Here is a 20,597-nt window from a genome sequence, read left to right on the forward strand (position 1 = left end):
CTTCTCGCTCTATCAGCACTGTATCACAGGCTCCCGAATCGATTGATTGATTGCCCGGGTTAAACTCTAAATGCTCCTCTGTTCCTCCTAACTGTGACCTTGGCCAAGTTACCTCAATTTTATGACCTATATAATGGGGATATTAAAATCTCCTCGCAGTCTATTGTAAGGGTTTAATGAGATACATGAGTTATACTGATCAGTTCCAGAGCATCTCAGACTCATCGAGCATGGGATCAGCCTTAAGGATTGGTTGTACTCTAAGCCTGTAAAAGCTCATGAAAATCTCAAAAATCGTTGACAAATTTTAATCTGATGCATCAGAAGAGGGCCCTTTGAGGAAGTACAGAAAGCTATGGAATTGATAGTCAAGAATCCCACAAAGCCAGTGGGATTTATCCAGGGCAGGACTCCTACTCATGGAGTCAACAAATATATATATTGAGAACTTGCTTTATTGGGGATAAAGCTGGGAACAAAATTAATCCCTATGCCTCTGAAATTACAATATATGGAGGGAGAGAGACAGTAGATCAATCAAAGCACAATACAAGAAATAAACCAGGGATGGGAGTTCGGTAGCATTGGAGTGGAAGCATTATTTCATGTACGGTGGTCCTGGAGAACCTCAGTGGGAAGGTGACATATGTTCAGAAACCTGAATCTTGGATGATTCAAAGGTTTTGGGCCTGGGCAATAGGAAAAATGGAGTTTCCATTTGCTCAGAGGGAGAGGCTGAGAGAGAAGACTGGAAGAGGTGGTAGGAGTCAGTAGATTGGTTTGGGACAGGTTAAGTTGGAAATGCCTAGTAGATACCCAAGTAGAGAGGACAGAGGCTTTACACATGGGAAATTGTGGAGAAAAGTGGGAGGGTGACTTCGCCAGCACCAAATGACAGGTGAATAGCTAAGATTTAATATCAGGTGCCCTGGTTTTTGATCCATTAGGTTTCTTATTTATAGCAGGCTGTAATAATAGCATTGATTGGAGAAGAAGGACACAGAAAATGTACCTAAATCTTATTTATTTCTAAGCATGTGTAACTTATTAATGCTATTGATTCCTTACAAGGAAAGTTTTTTCTTTGTTAATATGTTAATTTTCTTTGTTGTACGTTATCATCTGGGTGAAATTTTTCATATGTAAGTTGTTTAGAAATCAAAGATGCTTGGGGTGTTTTTTTTTTTGGCTTTTTTAGGTGTATGTTATTTAACATTTTAATTATTTTCTATTCCGCTTACTACAAAGTGCCTTTAAGTCCACCAAGAAACCTGAGAATCTCCAATGTTGGCTCTAACAGTGCTCGGTTAGCCTGGGACCCGACATCAGGAAAGATCAGTGGTTATCGAATTGTATATAACAATGCAGATGGCACTGAAATTAATGAGGTAAGCTGTGAATCACAATGTCTATTTTTTTTTTTCTGGTGGGTGTATATTAGCTTTTTATGGCTGCATAACTAATCATCCCAGATCTGTAGTGGTTTAAAACAATATAAATTCTTTATTTTCTCTCACAGTTTCTGTCAGGAATTAGTGTGTCAACTACTTTAATCTATACTTCTGGCTTGGGGTCACTCATGAGGTCATAGCCAGACAGTAGCTGGTCCTGATGTCATTACAATGGCGTCTTCATTCAAATATCTGGTGCCCGGTCTGGGAAGACTGGATCAGCTGGGAGCCAGAGCAGCTCTCGTCGCTAACTAGACTCTTCACATAATCCCTCCATCATGGCAGTCTTCGGGGAGCTAGACTTTTTACATGCTGGCTCAGGAATCCCAGACATGTCCAAAGAGACAGAGAAAAAGAGAGAAGGAGAAAGCACTAGGTGAAAGCCGCGTCACCTTCAGTTACTTAGAGAAGTCACAGAATACCACCTCTGCCACACGCTGCTGGTAGGAGATATCACAAGTCCCCATATGAATTCAATTTGAGGAGGAACACAGGCCCCACTAATGATGGGAGGCAGGTTGGAGGGGAGATATATTGATGTGGCCATCTTTGGAATATACAGTCTGCCCCAGTGCAAGGAGGTGGGGAAGTAGGTATCTTCTAGATGTTGTAAACTAGAAATAATGTCAGTATAATTCACTTTATCCCTCTGTTTTTGACTCATCTAACATCTGAAATATTCTAGTTAGGTGATTTAAATACAAAACTGAATAATTTAAATTTTGTGTAGGAAGATACTTTCAAATAGCAGAACTTACTAGAATTCATGAAGAGACAGCATCTTATATGCGGTCACTAATAATCTTCACAAATTCTTTCCTTGGGAATATATTTTAGCAGGATAGATAGTAAAGTTATTATTATTTTTCCTCAACTTGATCCAAGAAGTTAAGACCAAGAGGGAAATATGTTGGATTACATCACTTCTATTTTCTGACCAGATGAAGAAACTATTTTCATTTGCAGAGACAAACTGTTTCCTACAATTAAATCCAAGCAGTATTTTGCAGAATGCCCCCTCACATGGGACATTGGGCAATGAATGCACAATACTGTGCATTTGCTAATATTTGATATTTGTATATATTGTGAAATGATCAGCGCAAGAAGCGTACTTGACATCCATTTAAAAAATTATAGCAGTTGTGGCCTCTTATGGTATTTTAGGTTATTTGCCATTATAAAGAATGACCCCAGACGAATACATTTGTTGAGAACTACACGTGGTTTTTTGTAATGTTTTTCAATCTTGGAGATGACTGGAACCTGCTATTTCTAATTTGTATTGTTCTGGGAAATTAGAAGACTATATTTGGTAAAACTGAATTTAAAACATGAGAAAATGGTCTACGAATGAAAATCTGAGAAAATTTTATTTGAGTAAAATGCATAACAATATGTGGTTTTGTAGCACTTCCAATCTGACTTGTGTGTGTGTGTGTGTGTGTGTGTTCTTATTTCTTAATTCTTAACCGTGCAATTGAGACTAAATGTTGCTAAACAAATGTCTTTTGTTTAAGTGTAATATCACTTTTCCTGATTTGGGAATATATGATTTTAAGGGTGAGTATTCCTACTATATTTTGCTTTAATTTTATTAATTAAATTTTATTTGTCGGTAATGCTACCATTGGGTTTTTAGGAAACTTCTAAAACATTCTGGAATGAACTTTAAAATGTCCCAACCAAAATCTACTTAATATGTAACATGCAATTGATCATAAGCTTTTGCCTTTGACTCAATTTACATTTCTCTGCTTTACTTCCTGTTCTTCCCATCTCTTCTCCTTCACTTCCTCTTCCTCTCTTTTCTCCTTTCTGTATTATCCCTCTCTCCAACTGCTTGGGGACCAAGGAAGAAAAATGAAACAGGACACCCAAATGTCAATGGTGATGAAGATGTTGATGATGATGATGGCAGCCTTGAATNTCCCATCTCTTCTCCTTCACTTCCTCTTCCTCCCTTTTCTCCTTTCTGTATTATCCCTCTCTCCAACTGCTTGGGGACCAAGGAAGAAAAATGAAACAGGACACCCAAATGTCAATGGTGATGAAGATGTTGATGATGATGATGGCAGCCAACACGTGTTGAGTGCTTACCTTGAACCAGCCACTGTTCTGAGAGTTTACAGAGAGCCCCTCATGTTATCCTTAGAGAAAACATGCTGAAAACATGACTTGTCAGCTGAGGACAGGGCCATCTCAGAGAGCATGTTCTGGGAGAGGATTTGGGGAAATATGCAAGCAGGATGGAAAACTAAAGTGCTGCCATTTGAGTTTTATAAAGGAAAGGCCAGTTTTTAGGCTCAGACGCAAGTCCAGTTCCCGACAGCTATGACTCAACAAGAGGGCCCAGAGTGGAGCCCAGTCCCTTGTTCCTCATCAAGGACTCTTTCTTTATCCCTCCCAGAATTAGGCTGAAATTAAACTTTTAGGCCAGACTGTTTGAAAATTTTTCAAAAATAGTTGTATAACCATGAGATCATGGTCATTTGTTATCATTTCCTCAAATTCTTCTATATCTTAAAGTACTACCAAGAAATCAGTTCCAGAATTCAGTCTAAAACATAATATAACTAATAGAAATAGATGACACCTTAAAGTTTTCATTTGATGGAATAAAATAATCAGTAGTTAATGCGTCAAATATGCTCTGTTCAGAGTCGAATAAATGCTTTATTAAATAAAATAGATCTTTACAACAGATGTATATATAGGTTTCAACATATTTATGCCGAAAAGATATACACTTATATACGTGTGTGTATATATATATATGTAAGATGGGAAAACTGTGTATATACACACTTTTCCAAGTTTGATTTTCAACTGCTTTGTGTGTGTTTGATACCCTCACGAAATTCCTATTTATCACAGATTTGAGACGTAGAGGTCAAGGCATGACTATCCATTCCAGCTAAAAGTTTTATGTCCAGGAAGTTAGTTCAGGTCTTTGGGCCTCCCATTCCTTGTTTGTAAAATAGCTATTATAAATACCCAGGGTTTGGTGGGGGGGGGAAGGGGGCTAAACATGACAATGAACATGAAGTCCTTGACATGTTATAAGTGCTCAGTAAACTCAGCTACTATAATCCAAAACAACAGAAGCAACATGTAAATATCATTTAGAAGAACATGTCTTGAGCGCCTATTTTAAATATGGATTTGTCTTTTCTGTGAGTTTAATGAAGCCATACTGTGCATAGGGTTTTGCATCCAAAATACTTGTGTTGATGCGCTGAGTCCTAGCTCGTTTTCCATTGAGCAAGTTCCTTAACTTTTCAGAGTCTCACTTTTACCGTCTCCAAATTAAGGGTAATAACTAGCTACTCTACAAGGTTGTGGACGACTGAATGAAGGAATACAGGAAGCATGCAGACAATACCCAAACCAAAGTAAACATTAAATGCTAAGAATGACCTATAATATTATCAGACCCTGATTCAGAAGAAGATAATCCATATGTTCAGTTCACTCCTGCTGTGTAACTAACACCCAGGCTTAAAATAATAACCCATGATTACGCAACCTGGGAAGAACTCAGCAAGGACAGCTTGGCTCTGCTGTTCCATGTGGTGTCAGCTGAGGTGACTCTTGCATTCATGTGGGAACTTGACTGAGCCAGAACTTCCAAGATGACTTCACTCCTGTGTCTGGTATCTCAGCCGGGGTGGCGGAGAGGACTGAGGTTGGTTGGCCCTCTCTAGCAGAGCGGCTCAGGGTTCCAAAAGGGTGAAAATGGAAGCTCCTCCCCTCCAGGACTCACACTTTTTTTTTTGACCTGCAGTTGATTTCTTAGTGATGTATATGGTTTCTGAATTGGCTCTGAGTTCAGATGAGCCCTTTATTATCTCTCTTAAAAATGATCTTTGGTGCCTCATCTATTCCCTCAAAAACAAATATGATTCAACATGCAGTACTGAAGAAGCTAAACAAGGTCCTGCCCTGGAAGGGCTTACACTCCATGCAGGAGAAAATAAATAAGTACATAGGATATAAAATAACTGTAGGCTGTGTTTGGTGCTGGGAGGAAACAAATGAGAGCAGTGTTAGGGGATAGCCCTACTGAGATAGGTGACGAGAGAAACCCCCTGTCAGGAAGTGAAAGTTAAGCACAGTCCTGGCAGATAGCAAAGGTCTAGTTTTGAAAAGAGCGAGGATCCCAAAGAGAATGAATTGGGTGTGCAAAGGCCCTGAAGTAGGAAAGACATGGACCTGACAGGTCAGTGTGGCTGGAGCCCAGCAGGTGATTCAAATTATGGCAGGAAAAAGGAGCACTGCTCCAGATTATGCAAGACCAAGTAGTCATCACAGGATGCTTGGTTTTTGTTTTTGTTTTTTTTTTAAAGATTTTATTTATTTATTCAACAGAGATAGAGACAGCCAGAGAGAGAGGGAACACAAGCAGGGGGAGTGGGAGAGGAAGAAGCAGGCTCATAGCTGAAGAGCCTGATGTGGGGCTCGATCCCATAACGCTGGGATCACGCCCTGAGCCGAAGGCAGACGCTTAACCGCTGTGCCACCCAGGCATCCCAGGATGCTTGGTTTTGATTTGGAAGGCAATAGAGATAGCCAAGGAAGATTTTAAGTGGGACAGTGACACCTTTTATATTTTGGTAAAGGTCATGTTGACTGCCGTGAGCAAGTCCGTAACATGAGCTTAGTCACCTTCCCCTTAACCTCAGGTGCTATCAAGTTTAGTCATTGATAGTATTGTAAATAACAGATCTTGATATTGCTCTAAATGTCTCTTGAAAACATTTTAAATTGTATTTTTTTTTTTTTGGCAGGGTCTGCTATCGGGTAGATAGGTTCATTTCTTCAATTCTTCAGGGTATCTTTATAGCTAGAGTGTCTTATTTTAAAGCGCCTCCCCTACAGAGGTTTGAAAGGGTTAATTGAGACAATGTACAGAAAATGCTTAAGTGGGGCACTATTTACTTGGTCTACAATATGCCCCCAGTGCTATGTAGCTCAGAGGCCCAAGACCCAACCTTGCAGTGGTAAAGCTGTGTCTGTTTTTTCTCATCGTCGAGGATGGCTTTGCTCAGGATTCTGTGTTCTAGATCCTGCTTCCATTTCTTCTTACCCTATGGTTTCTTTTTTCATTCTTTGCTGTTCCTTTTCTAATCCTTCCTATACCCTGGGTCCTTATCCTTAACACTTCATCCCTTATGTACTGTGAAGAGATTGGTATATAATTTTCCGAAATAAATCTCTCCATGGGAGATAAAGGAATATTTCAAATATTTACTGTGATCTTTGGTATGAATATCCCCTGAATCTTCCCCTGCATGGTCGCTCACCTATGCAGCTCTTACAGGATTTATTGCGTAATACTTAGTCATGGGTCAGCAGAGCCCAGGCAGTGAAGCCAAAAACTGGCTGCTCTGAGCAGATCAGGCTGGAAACATTATATTTATTTCTAGTAGCATTGGAAATTGTGTGCACTTTCCTTTCTATATCTTTAATGAGTGGAAATAATATTGGTTGCAAAGATGTCCCAAGAATTAACTGAGAGGTAATCTATTTAAAGGTGAAGATTAGAAATGTGTAATACAGAAGCTGACTGGTTTTATAATTCAGTAATATGGTTGAAGTCTTTATCGCCTGCTGCCTAGCCAAGTAAACTACAGACAATAATAAAATGCCTTCTGTTTCCTGTGTCTGGAGAATATCAGATGTAGCTGGTACGACCTCTCTGTTTTGCAGGTTGAAGTCGATCCTGTTACTACCTTCCCTCTGAAGGGCTTGACGCCGCTCACGGAGTATACTGTGGCCATTACCTCTATCTATGAAGAGGGGCAGTCAGAGCCTCTGACTGGAATTTTTACCACAGGTAAGCCTTATTATGGTTTGGAAGTTTCCAAGAGTAACTGTATAGAAACCAGAAACTGGAGCAGCTTCTTCAACTGTGATTTTGAAGAGATTGCATTTTGACCTTTGTTTATGTTGTATTATCATTTTAAAGATGTCTTTATTAGGGGCGCCTGGGTGGCACAGCGGTTAAGCGTCTGCCTTCGGCTCAGGGCGTGATCCCGGCGTTGTGGGATCGAGCCCCACATCAGGCTCTTCTGCTATGAGCCTGCTTCTTCCTCTCCCACTCCCCCTGCTTGTGTTCCCTCTCTCGCTGGCTGTCTCTATCTCTGTCAAATAAATAAATAAAATCTTTAAAAAAAAATAAAAAATAAAGATGTCTTTATGAGAGAGAAAGAGTGCGTGTGCATGTGTGGGGGGGAGCGGCAGGGGAAGAGGCAGAGAGAGCATCTCAAACAGACTCTCCACTGAGCACTGAGCCTGAGGCGGGGCTCCTGAGATCACGACCTGAGCCAAAACCAGGAGTTGGACCCTTAACCGACTGAGACACCCAGGTGCCCCCCTACGTTGTATTAACAACTGAACAATTAGGTGGCTAGATGTGTACTGCCTAGTTATTTTCTATCAAAGCAAGGGGAAAGGTCATCTAAATTCAAAAGGTCCCAGTTAAGTAAATGTGTGTACTGTTCTGTTCCTAATCTTGCACCATTTCTTTTGTTCTATGGGTCTAAAAATTTCACAGCTTTCTTCTGTTTTCATATGCATGTATGTTAAGTTGAACTTGCAAAATTGCTGATACCCAACAATTTTTTGAGCTGCAAGAATGACAATTTCATACTATATAGTCTGTAGCCAATACATTAGTCCGTAGCCAATAATGGATTCATGCAGCCTGAAATGTTAATACAACAATATGGAATCTTTCAAATACTGCAGTAAAAAACATAAGGCGTGCCTGCATGATTTTCCTTTTCTATGTATACCTTGTAGTCAATAAATGTAAAAAAATTTTTGTCTCTTGGTGGCAACACTTCTATTGTTCACTTTCTGAACTTAACATTGATTGCACTTGGAAAACAATTGAGCGCTATACCGAGGCGATGAGAAGCTATTTTGGAGAGATGAGAAATATGTTCCATTAAGAAATAATGTTTACAGAAAAAAGTTCAGTAATTCCACAAAATTTCCTGAAGGATAACTCTAGTTGGGATTCTGCTGGTGTCCTGTGAAAGAGTTTTAAAATCTCTAATTTTGGGATGCTTGGGTGGCTCAGTCGGTTAAGCATCTGCCTTCAGCTCAGGTCATGATCTTGGGGTCCTGGGATGGAGCCCCACATCGGGGTCCCTGCTCAGCAAGGAGTCCACTTCTCCCTCTCCCTATAGTATGCCTTTCCCCCTGTTCATGCTTTCCTCTCTCTCTCTCTCTCTCTCAAATACATTTTTAAAAAATCTCTAATTTCAAGTAATAAAAATCAGTGGCTAACAAAGACTGACACACAGTTGTGAAACTGTGGAAGGTCTGATGAATCATATTTCACTTCCAATGGCACCCAGATGTACAAGATTCAAAGGATGTCAGGTTCTTCTTTAACTTATCATGAGGGGGTGATTTAGGCACAAAAACAAATAAAATGAAGAGGGACATTTCCTGGACCTCGAGGGCACCAATTTGTTAATTTCCCCAACATAATGAGAAAATAATATCTTTGTAAACTAATGAATAGGACACTCTTACTTTTTATAGTTTGCGAAAAGCCAAATAGAGAATCTGAAAGTTCTCGAAATTACTGGAAGGCTTTAAAAAATGTGCTGTGTCCATGGTCTTCCTGATTTATCCCATGGGTAAATGCTGGCAGCAGAAACTTAAGGTCTCACTGGGCTGATGGGCACGGCTTTCTCGGCTTCCATGTGCTTTCGCAAAGCCAGAGGTCCCTCGGAGAGTCTTCTTCCCTCGGCCCCGGGAGCTGCTTGAGTTTGGCTTCCTTGCCTTCTCCATTCTCTGACAAAGTCTCTTTCCTTGGCTCACAGAGGAGGTTCCAGCCCAGCAATACTTGGAAATCGATGAGGTGACGACAGACAGTTTCAGAGTGACCTGGCATCCCCTTTCGGCTGATGAAGGACAACACAAGTTGATGTGGATTCCAGTCTATGGTGGGAACACCGAAGAAGTGAGTTGTCTGAAACAGACTGAAAAGTCATCGGGAGCATTTTCTCTGGAAGTGAATACCCACTGCACATTTGAGTTGGTCTTCACTTTAAAAGGGATTGAGAATCCCAGAAGTAATTAATATTTTGCCTGGCATGGAGTTTTATAAATGTCAAATCATATGTTTCTGCTAAGATTAAAATGGCATTCTTTTTTGCTAGGGCCCTCATCATATATTTAATATATTTTCAGATCCTTTGACTTTCATAAATGACACAAAATAAAACTTCTACTGGTACTTTTGCAATATTAATAGCTTATTTTTTGAGGGAATTGAAAGGAATGAAGTCTCTGCTTTGACTTTAAAATTGAGTTCAATGGCCCTGGAATTTTTTCTGCTGAGTTGTTGCTTGCTTATGCTCAGGATAACTTTTTTTCCTTTGTTATTATTTTTCTTAACTTTCACCGCTATTCAAGTAAACCTGGTTACTAAGCACCAAATGCTTTTCAGGTTCTCCTAAAGGAAGACCAAGACTCACATGTTATTGAGGGCCTGGAGCCCGGCACTGAATATGAAGTTTCGCTCTTGGCTGTACTGGATGATGGGAGCGAGAGTGAGGTGGTGACTGCTGTGGGGACCACACGTAAGTACCAGTCTGGCTGAGGGGACTTCGCCAGCAGCCACCATCCATTCTGATACCCTTCTGCTCACCTGGTTCCCTGCCCATCCACCTTATTCCTGCCTACAGAGGCTTCAATTTCTCTATGTCCCCCAGAATTCTTCATGTGCCCTCACCTTTAATGAAACCGCTATGTGGAGCATATGAGACTCCTAGGCTATTATCACCATAAAGGCAGAGACCATGTCTGTCTTGTTCACCATTATATCCCCAGCACCTAGCATAGTGCTTGTTATATTTTAGCTGTGCAATAAATACTTGTTGAATGGAAGGATGGATGGGTAAAATAATTTATAAGTGAATAAATGAGCGAACAAACAAGCTGAGGGCAAGCATGTCCAAGAGCTTTTGGAATTTCCCAAGTCAATCTTGGTTCCAAGAATCTTGTATAAAATTCACTTGCTGATTCATTCATCCCTTCATTTTTTAAATATGAGGTATTAACCACATATTAAGTTTTCTTTGATGAGGTTCCCTGGAATCAGATTCTGAGACAGAAAATTGCATCCAGAAGGTTAATTTAAGACTGTAGTTGAGAGATACATCTGTAAGGAAGTAAGGATGGCAGAATGAGGTGTAGGGAGAAGCTACAACTGAGCCTTTGGCTAATTCCATGAAGAGTCCTGGACCTGGAACGACCCTCCACAGTTGTCCCAAACTGAGCCAATGGGGCTGAACCCTTTGTATCCCTGCATCCCCAGTCATTGGAGGTGGGCCATCCCCTGACAGAGTCTGTGACCTCAGGCAGAGACAGTTCCCAGAGCTCTGAGCCATTGGCAGCCAGTATTCCAGAAGCTGGTGATGAGTGTGTTGACCCCGGAGAGGGGCTCTGGGCGGAGAGCCACACAACTGCTCCAGTGTGCTGGATGCCCAGGTTGAGCACACGACCTAGAAAAGACGCTTGTTCTCTTCCTTGGTGGTCTCGTTTGGCAGCCCTTTCACAGCGTGGTCTACAGCACTGTTTATTTTCCTTTAATTACCATGGTTATGCCCCATTTCACAGTAACTGGGAGGTTTCACAAAGTTATATGTGTAATACAAACGTTTATGTGAAGGCTGGTATCTGTGATTAGAAACATTCTCTTCCTTGGGTTTCAGTTTCCTTATCAGCGGAATAGATATCACGTCTGCTTTACTTACAGCTCATTTCTTCATTCTTGCAACCATAGTCCAGGTGGTTGGGAGGAGCAAGTTGAGATAATATAGGTGAAATTTTCTTTGAAAACTATAAAATGCTATAGACAAATGTGTAGTTACAAGCATTGTAGAATTTTAAAGTAATGGGTATTTTTTTAGTTGACAGTTTTTGGCCTGAACCATCTACGACCATAGCCCCCACCACACCTGTGACGTCAGGTAAGGACAAATAGAATTTGTCCCCATTTCCCTGTAAGAAAAGTTTGATTTAAACAAGTTATGTTATCCCAGTTTTATTTATTTTATATTGTTATTTAGGAATGGAGCCTTTCAATTCAAAGTTTACTCTTCTTAGAACCTCTCAACCTTTTCTTAGCCCTAAATGCCAGTGAGTCTTTGGACCTCACTGTGACATCTCTACCTGTGCCATCTTTGTTTTGGGTTCCTATTTAGTCTTGCAGAGGATGTTCACATAGCACGCACCAGGAATCTGTCCCTTCTCTTGATCACGGTGACTTCCATTGTTATCTGTTGAGAATTACTCACATCATGGTGTCCTTGCGTTTCTGTGGGTAGCCGAGACCTGGCTGGTCTAATAGACTTCCCACCTCAGCTATTTTCTCTTTCAACTTAACCCCCCGCCCCATTATGATACACCTTCCAACCAGCTATCAGAGTCAACTAGGTGAAACACAAGTTTGATTGCACCATTTATTTTCCTACCTAAAACCCTACCATGGCTCTCTGTCACCCAATCATTCATTCACTGATTCATTCATTCTCCAGTTAATCTTTTATCCCGCCCTTCTTTAGCATAGTGCCCCCAAATCTCTTTATCATAACATCCAAGATCCTTCTGCTTTTCTTCTTGGACTCAACCATATTTTTCAAGCTGTCTCATTTCCTCCTGCCATCTGGAACTCCTAGCCCTGAAGGTGAGACATTGCCTCCCATTCCCATTGCCTGGTACCCTCTCCCAATTTTGCCTGCTAAATGTCACTCTCCTGCCTCCTCTGTGACACTTTTAGTATTTTTGTCGAGTGTTCATCCCTGTATATCTTAAAGGCCTAACACAGTCTGGCATAAAGGAAACACTCAGTGAATGTTTGCTGAATGAATGGATGAATGAAGAGAAGAGTCACTGGAGATGGAGAGAATGAAAGGAAGTCAGATGGGATAAAAGAGGGAGCTGGCCTCTCAGGAGAGGAGAAGGAATGTGTCAGAGAGCATGGGTGAAGGAGTTCATACAGATATCAGAGAAGGGAGAATATCCATGTGGGATGAATGGATAGAGGTAGCCATGGTGAGAGAAATGTGCTTTGAGTGATGAGTGCTGTAGGAGAAATGAGGGAGTGGGTGAAAAGGATATATGTTGGATGCTGGATTGCAGACAGAGGTTGCCCCTCATTTTTGCTTCTCCAGCAGAGCACTGGTGGGAGGTGTTCATGGGCATGCTCCCCTGGAGGCTTCCCCGGTCCAAGGGCTTCTCCCCAGTTCTCCTTACTGATGTAGATAGATAGATAGATAGATAGGTAGATAGATAGATAGATAGATAGATAGATATACAGGGCTGATAGTTTTGAGGGGTCCATGGTCCATCTCTTATCTCATTTCTACTTGCTACCAGTAGGTATGATGCCCACCCCTACCCCTGCCATGAGCCGCTAAAGCTGACCTGTGCTTCTTATGGTTCCACATTAGAGAGATACGTTAAGTGATCGTTGTCATCATGTCCACAGACGGTCTCTAGAGCTCATTTTGGAATATGATTGGTTAAAAGTTCTTTAATCCTTGGTTGTCCTTATTCCAGTTCTCCGAACAGGAATCAGAAACCTGGTTGTAGATGACGAAACCACTTCTAGCCTGCGGGTAACATGGGACATTTCAGACAGCAGCGTGCAGCAGTTCAGGGTGACCTACCTGACTGCTCAAGGGGACCATGTGGAAGAAGTGGTAGGAACGGTCTGTATATGTACAACTGCCTAGAAACCACGCAGTTCCCTGACTAATGGACCTAACGAGGCTGTCTCCAGAGATCCGTGCAAGCTTGACTGCTGATTTCTGGGTGACTCTACCCTCCCTGAAAACTAATGTTTTCTGTTCATCTAAACTTCACTACTGGTTTCTTGATGACCTTTCTCTCTCCAAAACTTGCTCCACATATGACTTGCTTCAAATTGATAAAGCTTCTGAACGTCGTCTCCCATGCTGCTTCTGCTGCCTTGACAATTCGTTAGAGCACCAAAGTGGGTCATACGTAGTGCACTGTGCACTGTCACTGTGTGTGTATACAGTTGACCCTTGGACAACAGAGGTTTGAATGGCATGGGTCCACTTATATGTGGATTTTTTTCGATAAATACAGTACAGTCCTGTGTATGTATTTTCTCTTCCTTGTGATTTTCCTGATAACATTTTTTTTCTAGCTGAGATTATAGTAAGAATACACTTTTTAATACATGTAACATACAAAAATATGTTACTCAACTATTTACACAAATCAGTAAGGCTTTTGGTCAACAGAAACCTATTGGCAGTTAAGTTTTAAGTTATACACGGATTTTGGACTATGCAGGGGCTCAGCAGCCCTAAATCCTGTGTTGTTCAAGGATCAACCACACACATATATAAACTTCTAACATATAAACTTTTAATATATGTGCATATACTAAACTTCTTTGCCCTTGGGAATATGATTAAAAGTTTCTATGCAAAGCATGCATGAAAGGTTGTCTTTACGTAGTTGAAGTGTTCCTAATAAGATAGCATCCATTAATACATAGTTATGTTTTTCACTGACATCAACTCATTTTGAGTGGTTCTATAGTCATTTCTAACTGATTCTTAAATATGACTGGTTCGCTAAGGGGATTGGATTTTTATATGCTGAGTTTTCTTTGTTTCATCTGATTTGTTTTTCTCTATTAGAAACCTGGGTACACTTTGAGTCATGGTCTTCCTGTGTTTTCTTAATTTACCCCATATCATTCCTTTTATTCTAGAACCTGAACATTGTTTCCTCGGCATGCTTCCCATCAGAGCAGATAACTCCAGTTTGCATCTAAAGGAAATTTTCCTTTTTAGTCATGGACTATGCCTTATTTAACCTCATTACTTGCATTTCTTGCCCCCTGCTGCATTATTTTGAGACACTCTAGGAGAGACATCTCCAAATTCATTGTTGCTCAAGAATAACATTATTACCCTTTGTTCCTCCTCCTTACATATAAAGCCTTTGATGGAAAATTATTTTTATTTATGTGCTTGCATAAGCAATTATTTGAGCCCAAAATTGTCTCAGGAAAGTACTTAATTTCAGGCTGATAGAAGATTTGTTACAGAGCACAATGATAGCCTTGGGAATAGTCACGTCCCCGGTGAATAACCAGAAGGTCCATGAAATTGGTCTGGGAATACTTTTAGAAAGTTAATGGACACTTGAACACAATAAATTGAGTTATAAATTCACTCAGATCATATATTTCAAATGACCCATGATTGAAAAATTCAAAATAAAATTGTACCTAAGAATGGTAACTGGGGACACAATTTGAATGTTTAATTTTCCCTGTTATTGTCTCATATTTTAATTTAGTTCCTAAAAGTGAGACCCATAAAAACTTCCCGGAGTAAGAGTTTTGTTTTTTGTTTTTTGTTTCTACTCTTTCCAAGAAACATATTAAACTTCTTGCTAAATTATTCTTGTTAATTTGGAAAGACTAACAATTTAATCTCATGCATGCACTTGTAAGCTATGCAAGGTAAAATAATAATAATATTTACTTTGGGTTGTCTCTAGATAATATTCCCTTTGCTAGTTTCTTTCATTTCACACTGTTTATTTTGAAACACTTGGACACCTACATGAAGGGAAAAAAAAGATCAAAAGTCTGAAACACACATGTGCCCCAGTTAAGCAAACCCTTCATAAAAATGAAAAATATTGATAAATTTGGTGGTGATTATTTACTGTGCTGAAGTGTTTTTGCTAAACCGAAGAAAGTACTGTAGAATTCTTTAAATATCAAGCTCCTCTACCAAATTCCACTTGCATTGGATTTGTGCACACTTAATTTATAGGCATATTTTCAGGAACCCAACTGAGGATTAATTGAGAATTTATATCTCAGTGTTTAGGAAATGTTACTTCTACATAAGTGTATTATTATTATTAGAGATGGAAAGTGGTTGCATCTAGATTTAGATTATAAAACAAAAATAGGGCAGGCAGTGACAGATCTGTATCAAAATCCAAAGGCCTTGAACCCCCAACACCAAATGAATATCTTTAAGTAATAATGCATGACAGAGAAAGGCAGAGAGCTAAAGCATATTATAAAAATGAGAAAGGAGATATGTCCAGATAAAAGAAATGGCTCTTACCATCTTACCAAATTTTCCTTAACTAAAAAAGTCAATTAGATTTGCTTGAGGAAATGATCGAGTGAGAGAATGGCATATATCTAGAACATTTGTAAACCAAAGTAAAACTTCAGTATATGGAAAACAAGGAGAATTCCATTTCCTTCTCCAATTGAGTAGGTGAAGTATTCATATATATTCTAAACCTAATCAAATATACCAAATATTTCCAGTAAAAAGCTTTTGAACTTTTAGAAAGTAAAGCTACTTGACCGGCAATGACTTTGCTCTGAATTTGTTGTCAGGGTATGGAGGTCTCACACTTCTTTATTTGTGAAAGGCTGATCAGGAGTTCAGAATTTTCTAGAGCTTAGATGTCAACATCCATAACCATGGCCCAAATTCTGATTTGCAAGAAATGTTCCAGAACACGTATACTCAGTGTGTGACTCTGTCTCCTACAAGATAAGTTCAGATATTAAGATTAAGCTTTTAGAAATATTTATAGCAATTTGACATTGCTACAACATCCCAAGGACATGAACATTTTTTCCAGAAATTTTGTTTTATTGTATTTTATAAAAATATTCATCTTCGATAGATTGAAATTAAAACGGCAGAGCCAACACTACCCAGCCCCTTGCCACGGATAGCATCGGACTCACTATCTAGACACAGTTTTATAAGATGCGAACACAGTGAGACACAGGGAACCCTATTTCTACCGATGAGATCCAGGCTGATCTGAACAGCTTTGGGCAATAATGGAGCCAGACATGAAGTTCCATTTCTAGAAGAAAATTTAAAAATGCGAAAGTTCACTGGTTAGATTTGCATCTCATGTAACCATAAGTGTCTTTTATAGAATTGTTATATAAACAGAATCACCATCTGCTGTGATCTACAGCATCTGTTTTTGGTAAGAGCCCATCTTTACCCTGCTTTGTGCAAACAAGCACAGGCCAAGCAGAAGGAGCTTTGCATTCCCAAGAGGAGATTTACATTTTATTCTTGGAAGTGAATATCATTAGGGTAAAAAGGTTCAAGCGGTGTGGCCACATGGAGCAGAGCATAGTAGTTAAAGCAAGGCTCAGGCTAGATAGCCAGGATTTCAGGATGGCTTCTTTACTCAAAAGCTGTGCGGGCCTCAGTTTCCCCACATGTAAAATTAATGTAAAGTTACTCCTTACCTCAAAGGGTTGGGGTGAAGAGTAAGTGAATTGCTATATTAAAATAATTAGGGTAGCACCTGGCCCTTAATAATTGCTGGGTAAAAGATGACGATTATTATAAACCACAGCAACGACTTCCTAGCAAGCTCAGTGATTCCTCCAAAATGGCTCTACTGCTTTTCAGAATTCCACAGTCTGAATGTGATTGGTTCCAAGCCCATGCATTTCTCAGTTTGAGAGATGACCTTATTGAAGGAGTAGCAACATGGGTGGTTTGCTAAACAGACAGCTTGGACCGAATGCCAGGCTCTGTGCTTCAGAGGAGTTCTATTTAAAAGCAGTGCCCTGAAGGAAGCGACATTCACAGGGTAATGCAAGTCAGGGCAACCACTGTTTTTCCTTTACCTGTCCTTAGTGCCAGACTTACGTAACTCAGTTAGGTAAAATAAAGCAGAGCTCTTTTAAAAAAAATCTCCCTCCCGGGTCCGCATCAACACAATAGTGTAGTATATTTCAATGTCCCTTTTTTCCAAGAAGTAAAATCAAACTAATTCGATATAAAATCACCGAATTCTGACTTCCCTTTTAACAGTATATTTTAGAAAATTGCTTTTAGAGCTTAGCAGTATCTTAGCAACAGCTTCTTCTGGGTTCAACTCGAGGCTGCCCAGGGCTTAGTCCATGATTTATAGGTCTCGTCCCTCATCCAGAAGTAGACAACACAGCCCTTTCCCTGCTGGCATTTTACCCAGCCCTTGAATCAAAAAGCATCTCCAGCTGTTCCAGTCTTGTGACTCCTTTAAATACGTTTGGGTCAGTTCTTAGATCTTAGCATTTTTCCAGCCATGATTAAGTTCTTCAAATGGCCCAGAGGTGTGCCAGCATCTGACTGCCGAAGCAGAGGCCGAAAGTCTTGTGGTTTTAACATTGAGAACATGTGGCTTTTCTGGTCCATATGCTCTTTTGGGGGATACCAGAATTTGCACTCCTGAGCCACCTGACTTGTTACACCGATGGTGAGGTGTGGACCTCACCACTGCATTTCGGTTTTTGCAGCCTTGATGGTGATTTTAGATTGAGGATTATTTCTCCTTTTAGAAATAAAAAAGCTGCCACAGTTTTTAGTATTACTGGTAAATATGTTTTGCTCTGGAAAAGGCAGATTTAATGTGTGGTTCTGTTGCTCTTGGCTAGCTTCCATTCTTTTCTAAAGTGCTGGGATTGGGAGGCTGAATTTTCAAGAGGATACTTAAGTAGAATAAAAAATGATAAGCAGGCTGGGTTATAGAATGAACCCTCCTAAGCTATAAACACCTGCTTTCCAAAATAGATGATTATTCTCACTTCTGGGTACTTTACAAATGCTGAAAAGATGTTGAGAGAAGACTATTCCTCAGAGCCTAATTGCTTCAAATTTAAGCCTGCTTTCGAGGTTATAAGCTGAGGGCTGCTGTGAGGGGAATTCCAGAGAGGAAGCTTTTGCATGGATGCCTATTTTTCTCATCTCTGCCCAAGCACATTGCCTTGCTTCTGATTATTTCCAAGTCCCTATAGTCCTGCTCCATTAGTACACCAACAGGAACAAAGGTCTTAACTAAGACCATGGTCTTTTGCTTTTCTCTTCAGGTTATGGTGCCCGGAAATCAGAACAATCTCATTCTGAAAACTCTGCTTCCTGACACTGAGTACAAAGTCACGGTGACTCCCATCTACGATGATGGAGAAGGTGTCAGCGTCTCTGCCCCTGGAAAAACCTGTGAGTGAAGCCTTCTCCCTGTGCCTACTCGCTGACTAATTAATCGAAAATGCCCCGCCCTTGCAATGTGCCCCGAAAGCCATGGTGTGGTGTGGTGAAAGGAGCAAAAGTGATGGGAAGACAGAAAAATCTGTTTGAATCCTGTCTCCACCCAGGCAAGCTGTATGGCTCTGGGGGGGAGCAAGAACTCTGGGCTTCAGTTTTCTCATGTGTAAAAGCTAAGACTTAGCAAACTACGTTTTCTTCTTCCAACATCTAATTCATCGTAAGTCCTGTTGATTCTCCAAGATGTGTTCTGCGGGCCAGTCCTCTTGTCTCATCTCATCTGTAGGCTCCGCCCTGATCCACGCCTCACTTTCTGGTCACTAAAATGAGCGTTTCTACTCTTGGATCCTTCGTTCTCCTCCCAGCAGCCCAAGAAGCTTCTCAAAATACAAATTATCTCATGTCAGACCTCTGTGTCAAGCCTTCCAGTGGCCTCCCATTGTACTCAGGATACAATCCAACATCCTTCCCGTGTCCCTACAAGGTGCTCTGAGACCTGGAGCCTGCCAATTTCCTTAATCTCACCTCCTAACAAATGCCCCAGCCATACCTCCTTTCCTGCTCTTCCCTGGACATTTTCAGCTTGCTCCTGCCTTAGGACCAATGTACTAACCATTCCTCCTGTACAGAAAATCCTTCCCCAGATGTTTGCATTTGGGGCTTTTTCTTGTCATTTTGGTTCCAGCTCAAAGTCACCTCCTCAGACTTTTCTGACCACTCCCGGCAAAGTAGCGCCCACTCTCTGAGCTATCAGCCTGTTTTTTTAGTTGTTGCTTTGTTGTTGTTGTTTTATCATGTTATGGCACTAATGACTGTCTGATATTTTCTTATTTACTCATGTGTTTCTGAGTCCATTGTCTGTCTCCCTTCCTTGGAGAGCAACATCGTAAGAGGCCAGGACCTCATCCATACTGTTTGCCTCTTCATGCAAAGCTTCTGCAGCGCTGGGTGGCACAGGGGGGCACCACTAAGTGTCTGTTTTGGGTGAATTGGCCGTGACGGTCGAGTGAGGAGCGTGCACCAAGGAGCACACCGTTGGTTAAAGGCACTGCAAAGTCTTAGCCATCTGCATTACAGTGTGGTTGTCTGTACTTGCATGAACTACCCCAGAACCCAGTGGCTTAAAATAGGAACGATTTTCTTCTAGTGCCTGATTTTATAGGTCAGGAAATTAGGCCGGGCTTGCTGGAAATTCTGCTCCACATGGTATGAAGGTCACCTGGTGGTTGGGTCGGTCTAGAGCATCCAACACAACTTTACCCACATGTCTGGCATGTTGGTGGGGATGCTTGGAAGGCTGGCCTCAGCTGAGCCTCTCTCTTTCCATGTGGTCTCCAAGCCTCTCCATGTGCTGTTTCCAGCAGGAGAGTCATAGTTCTTATGTGATGACTCAGGACTCTAAGAGCAAGAGTCCAAGAGGTAGAGAGTGGAAACTGTCAGGACAGTTAAGGGCTATGTTTGGTGCTGGTACAGGGTGACTTCTGCTATAGTCTGTTGGGCGAGGTGTTCATAGAACCTACCCAAATTCGAAGGGAGGGCCATAGCCTCAGCCACTCAGTGGGAGGAGGGTTAAAAATCCTGCACCCATCTTTAATCCACCGCAGTTACCAAACAAATACGTACGACTAGGTGCAGAATGGTGGCAAGGCCTGAATTCTGTATTTGGGCACTTAAATGTGGATTTTTCAAGTAAGTGAGCAAGTCATTAAAATTCTGTTGCTGCTGGTTTAAGATAAGCCTAATGAATTCTGCAGTTCTAAGTCAGTTTTGGATTATTTTTAACCTTTAATGTTCCATAAGGTCACCGTAAAGCCTGCCACTGTAGGAAGAGAAGGAAAAGGGAGGGGAGGGAGGCTATGGGAAGTCAAAGGGGCTCCATCTAACTGCTTCTGACCTGGGCTCAAATATCTGGTTTTAACTTTCATATGTAAAAAATGAGCATACTATGTAAAAGGCTTCCATGATGAGCAAATATACACACTCGTACAAATAAAAACCATTTAAAGACTTTTACTATGGAACTATGACTTAA

The 20,597-nt window shown here is 40.8% G+C and overlaps 1 protein-coding gene across 6 annotated transcripts in view; it reads left to right on the forward strand.

The window, feature by feature from the left end:
• The window catches only part of COL14A1 (collagen type XIV alpha 1 chain), a 225,959-nt gene that overhangs the window by 95,492 nt on the left and 109,870 nt on the right, over positions 1–20,597 (forward strand). For 5 of the 6 annotated variants that reach the window (XM_034668564.1, XM_019806266.2, XM_034668565.1 and 2 more), the window contains 7 exons: positions 1,249–1,388; positions 7,164–7,290; positions 9,296–9,435; positions 9,925–10,057; positions 11,390–11,449; positions 13,041–13,192; positions 18,391–18,520. In XM_034668564.1, the coding sequence (XP_034524455.1) occupies positions 1,249–1,388; positions 7,164–7,290; positions 9,296–9,435; positions 9,925–10,057; positions 11,390–11,449; positions 13,041–13,192; positions 18,391–18,520 (882 nt within the window). The remainder of the gene's footprint in view (positions 1–1,248; positions 1,389–7,163; positions 7,291–9,295; positions 9,436–9,924; positions 10,058–11,389; positions 11,450–13,040; positions 13,193–18,390; positions 18,521–20,597) is intronic. The other variant, XM_011232717.3, reaches the window with a different exon arrangement.

The sequence above is a fragment of the Ailuropoda melanoleuca genome, chromosome 9 (assembly GCF_002007445.2).
Source record: "Ailuropoda melanoleuca isolate Jingjing chromosome 9, ASM200744v2, whole genome shotgun sequence".
In the NCBI taxonomy this organism is placed as follows: domain Eukaryota; kingdom Metazoa; phylum Chordata; class Mammalia; order Carnivora; family Ursidae; genus Ailuropoda; species Ailuropoda melanoleuca.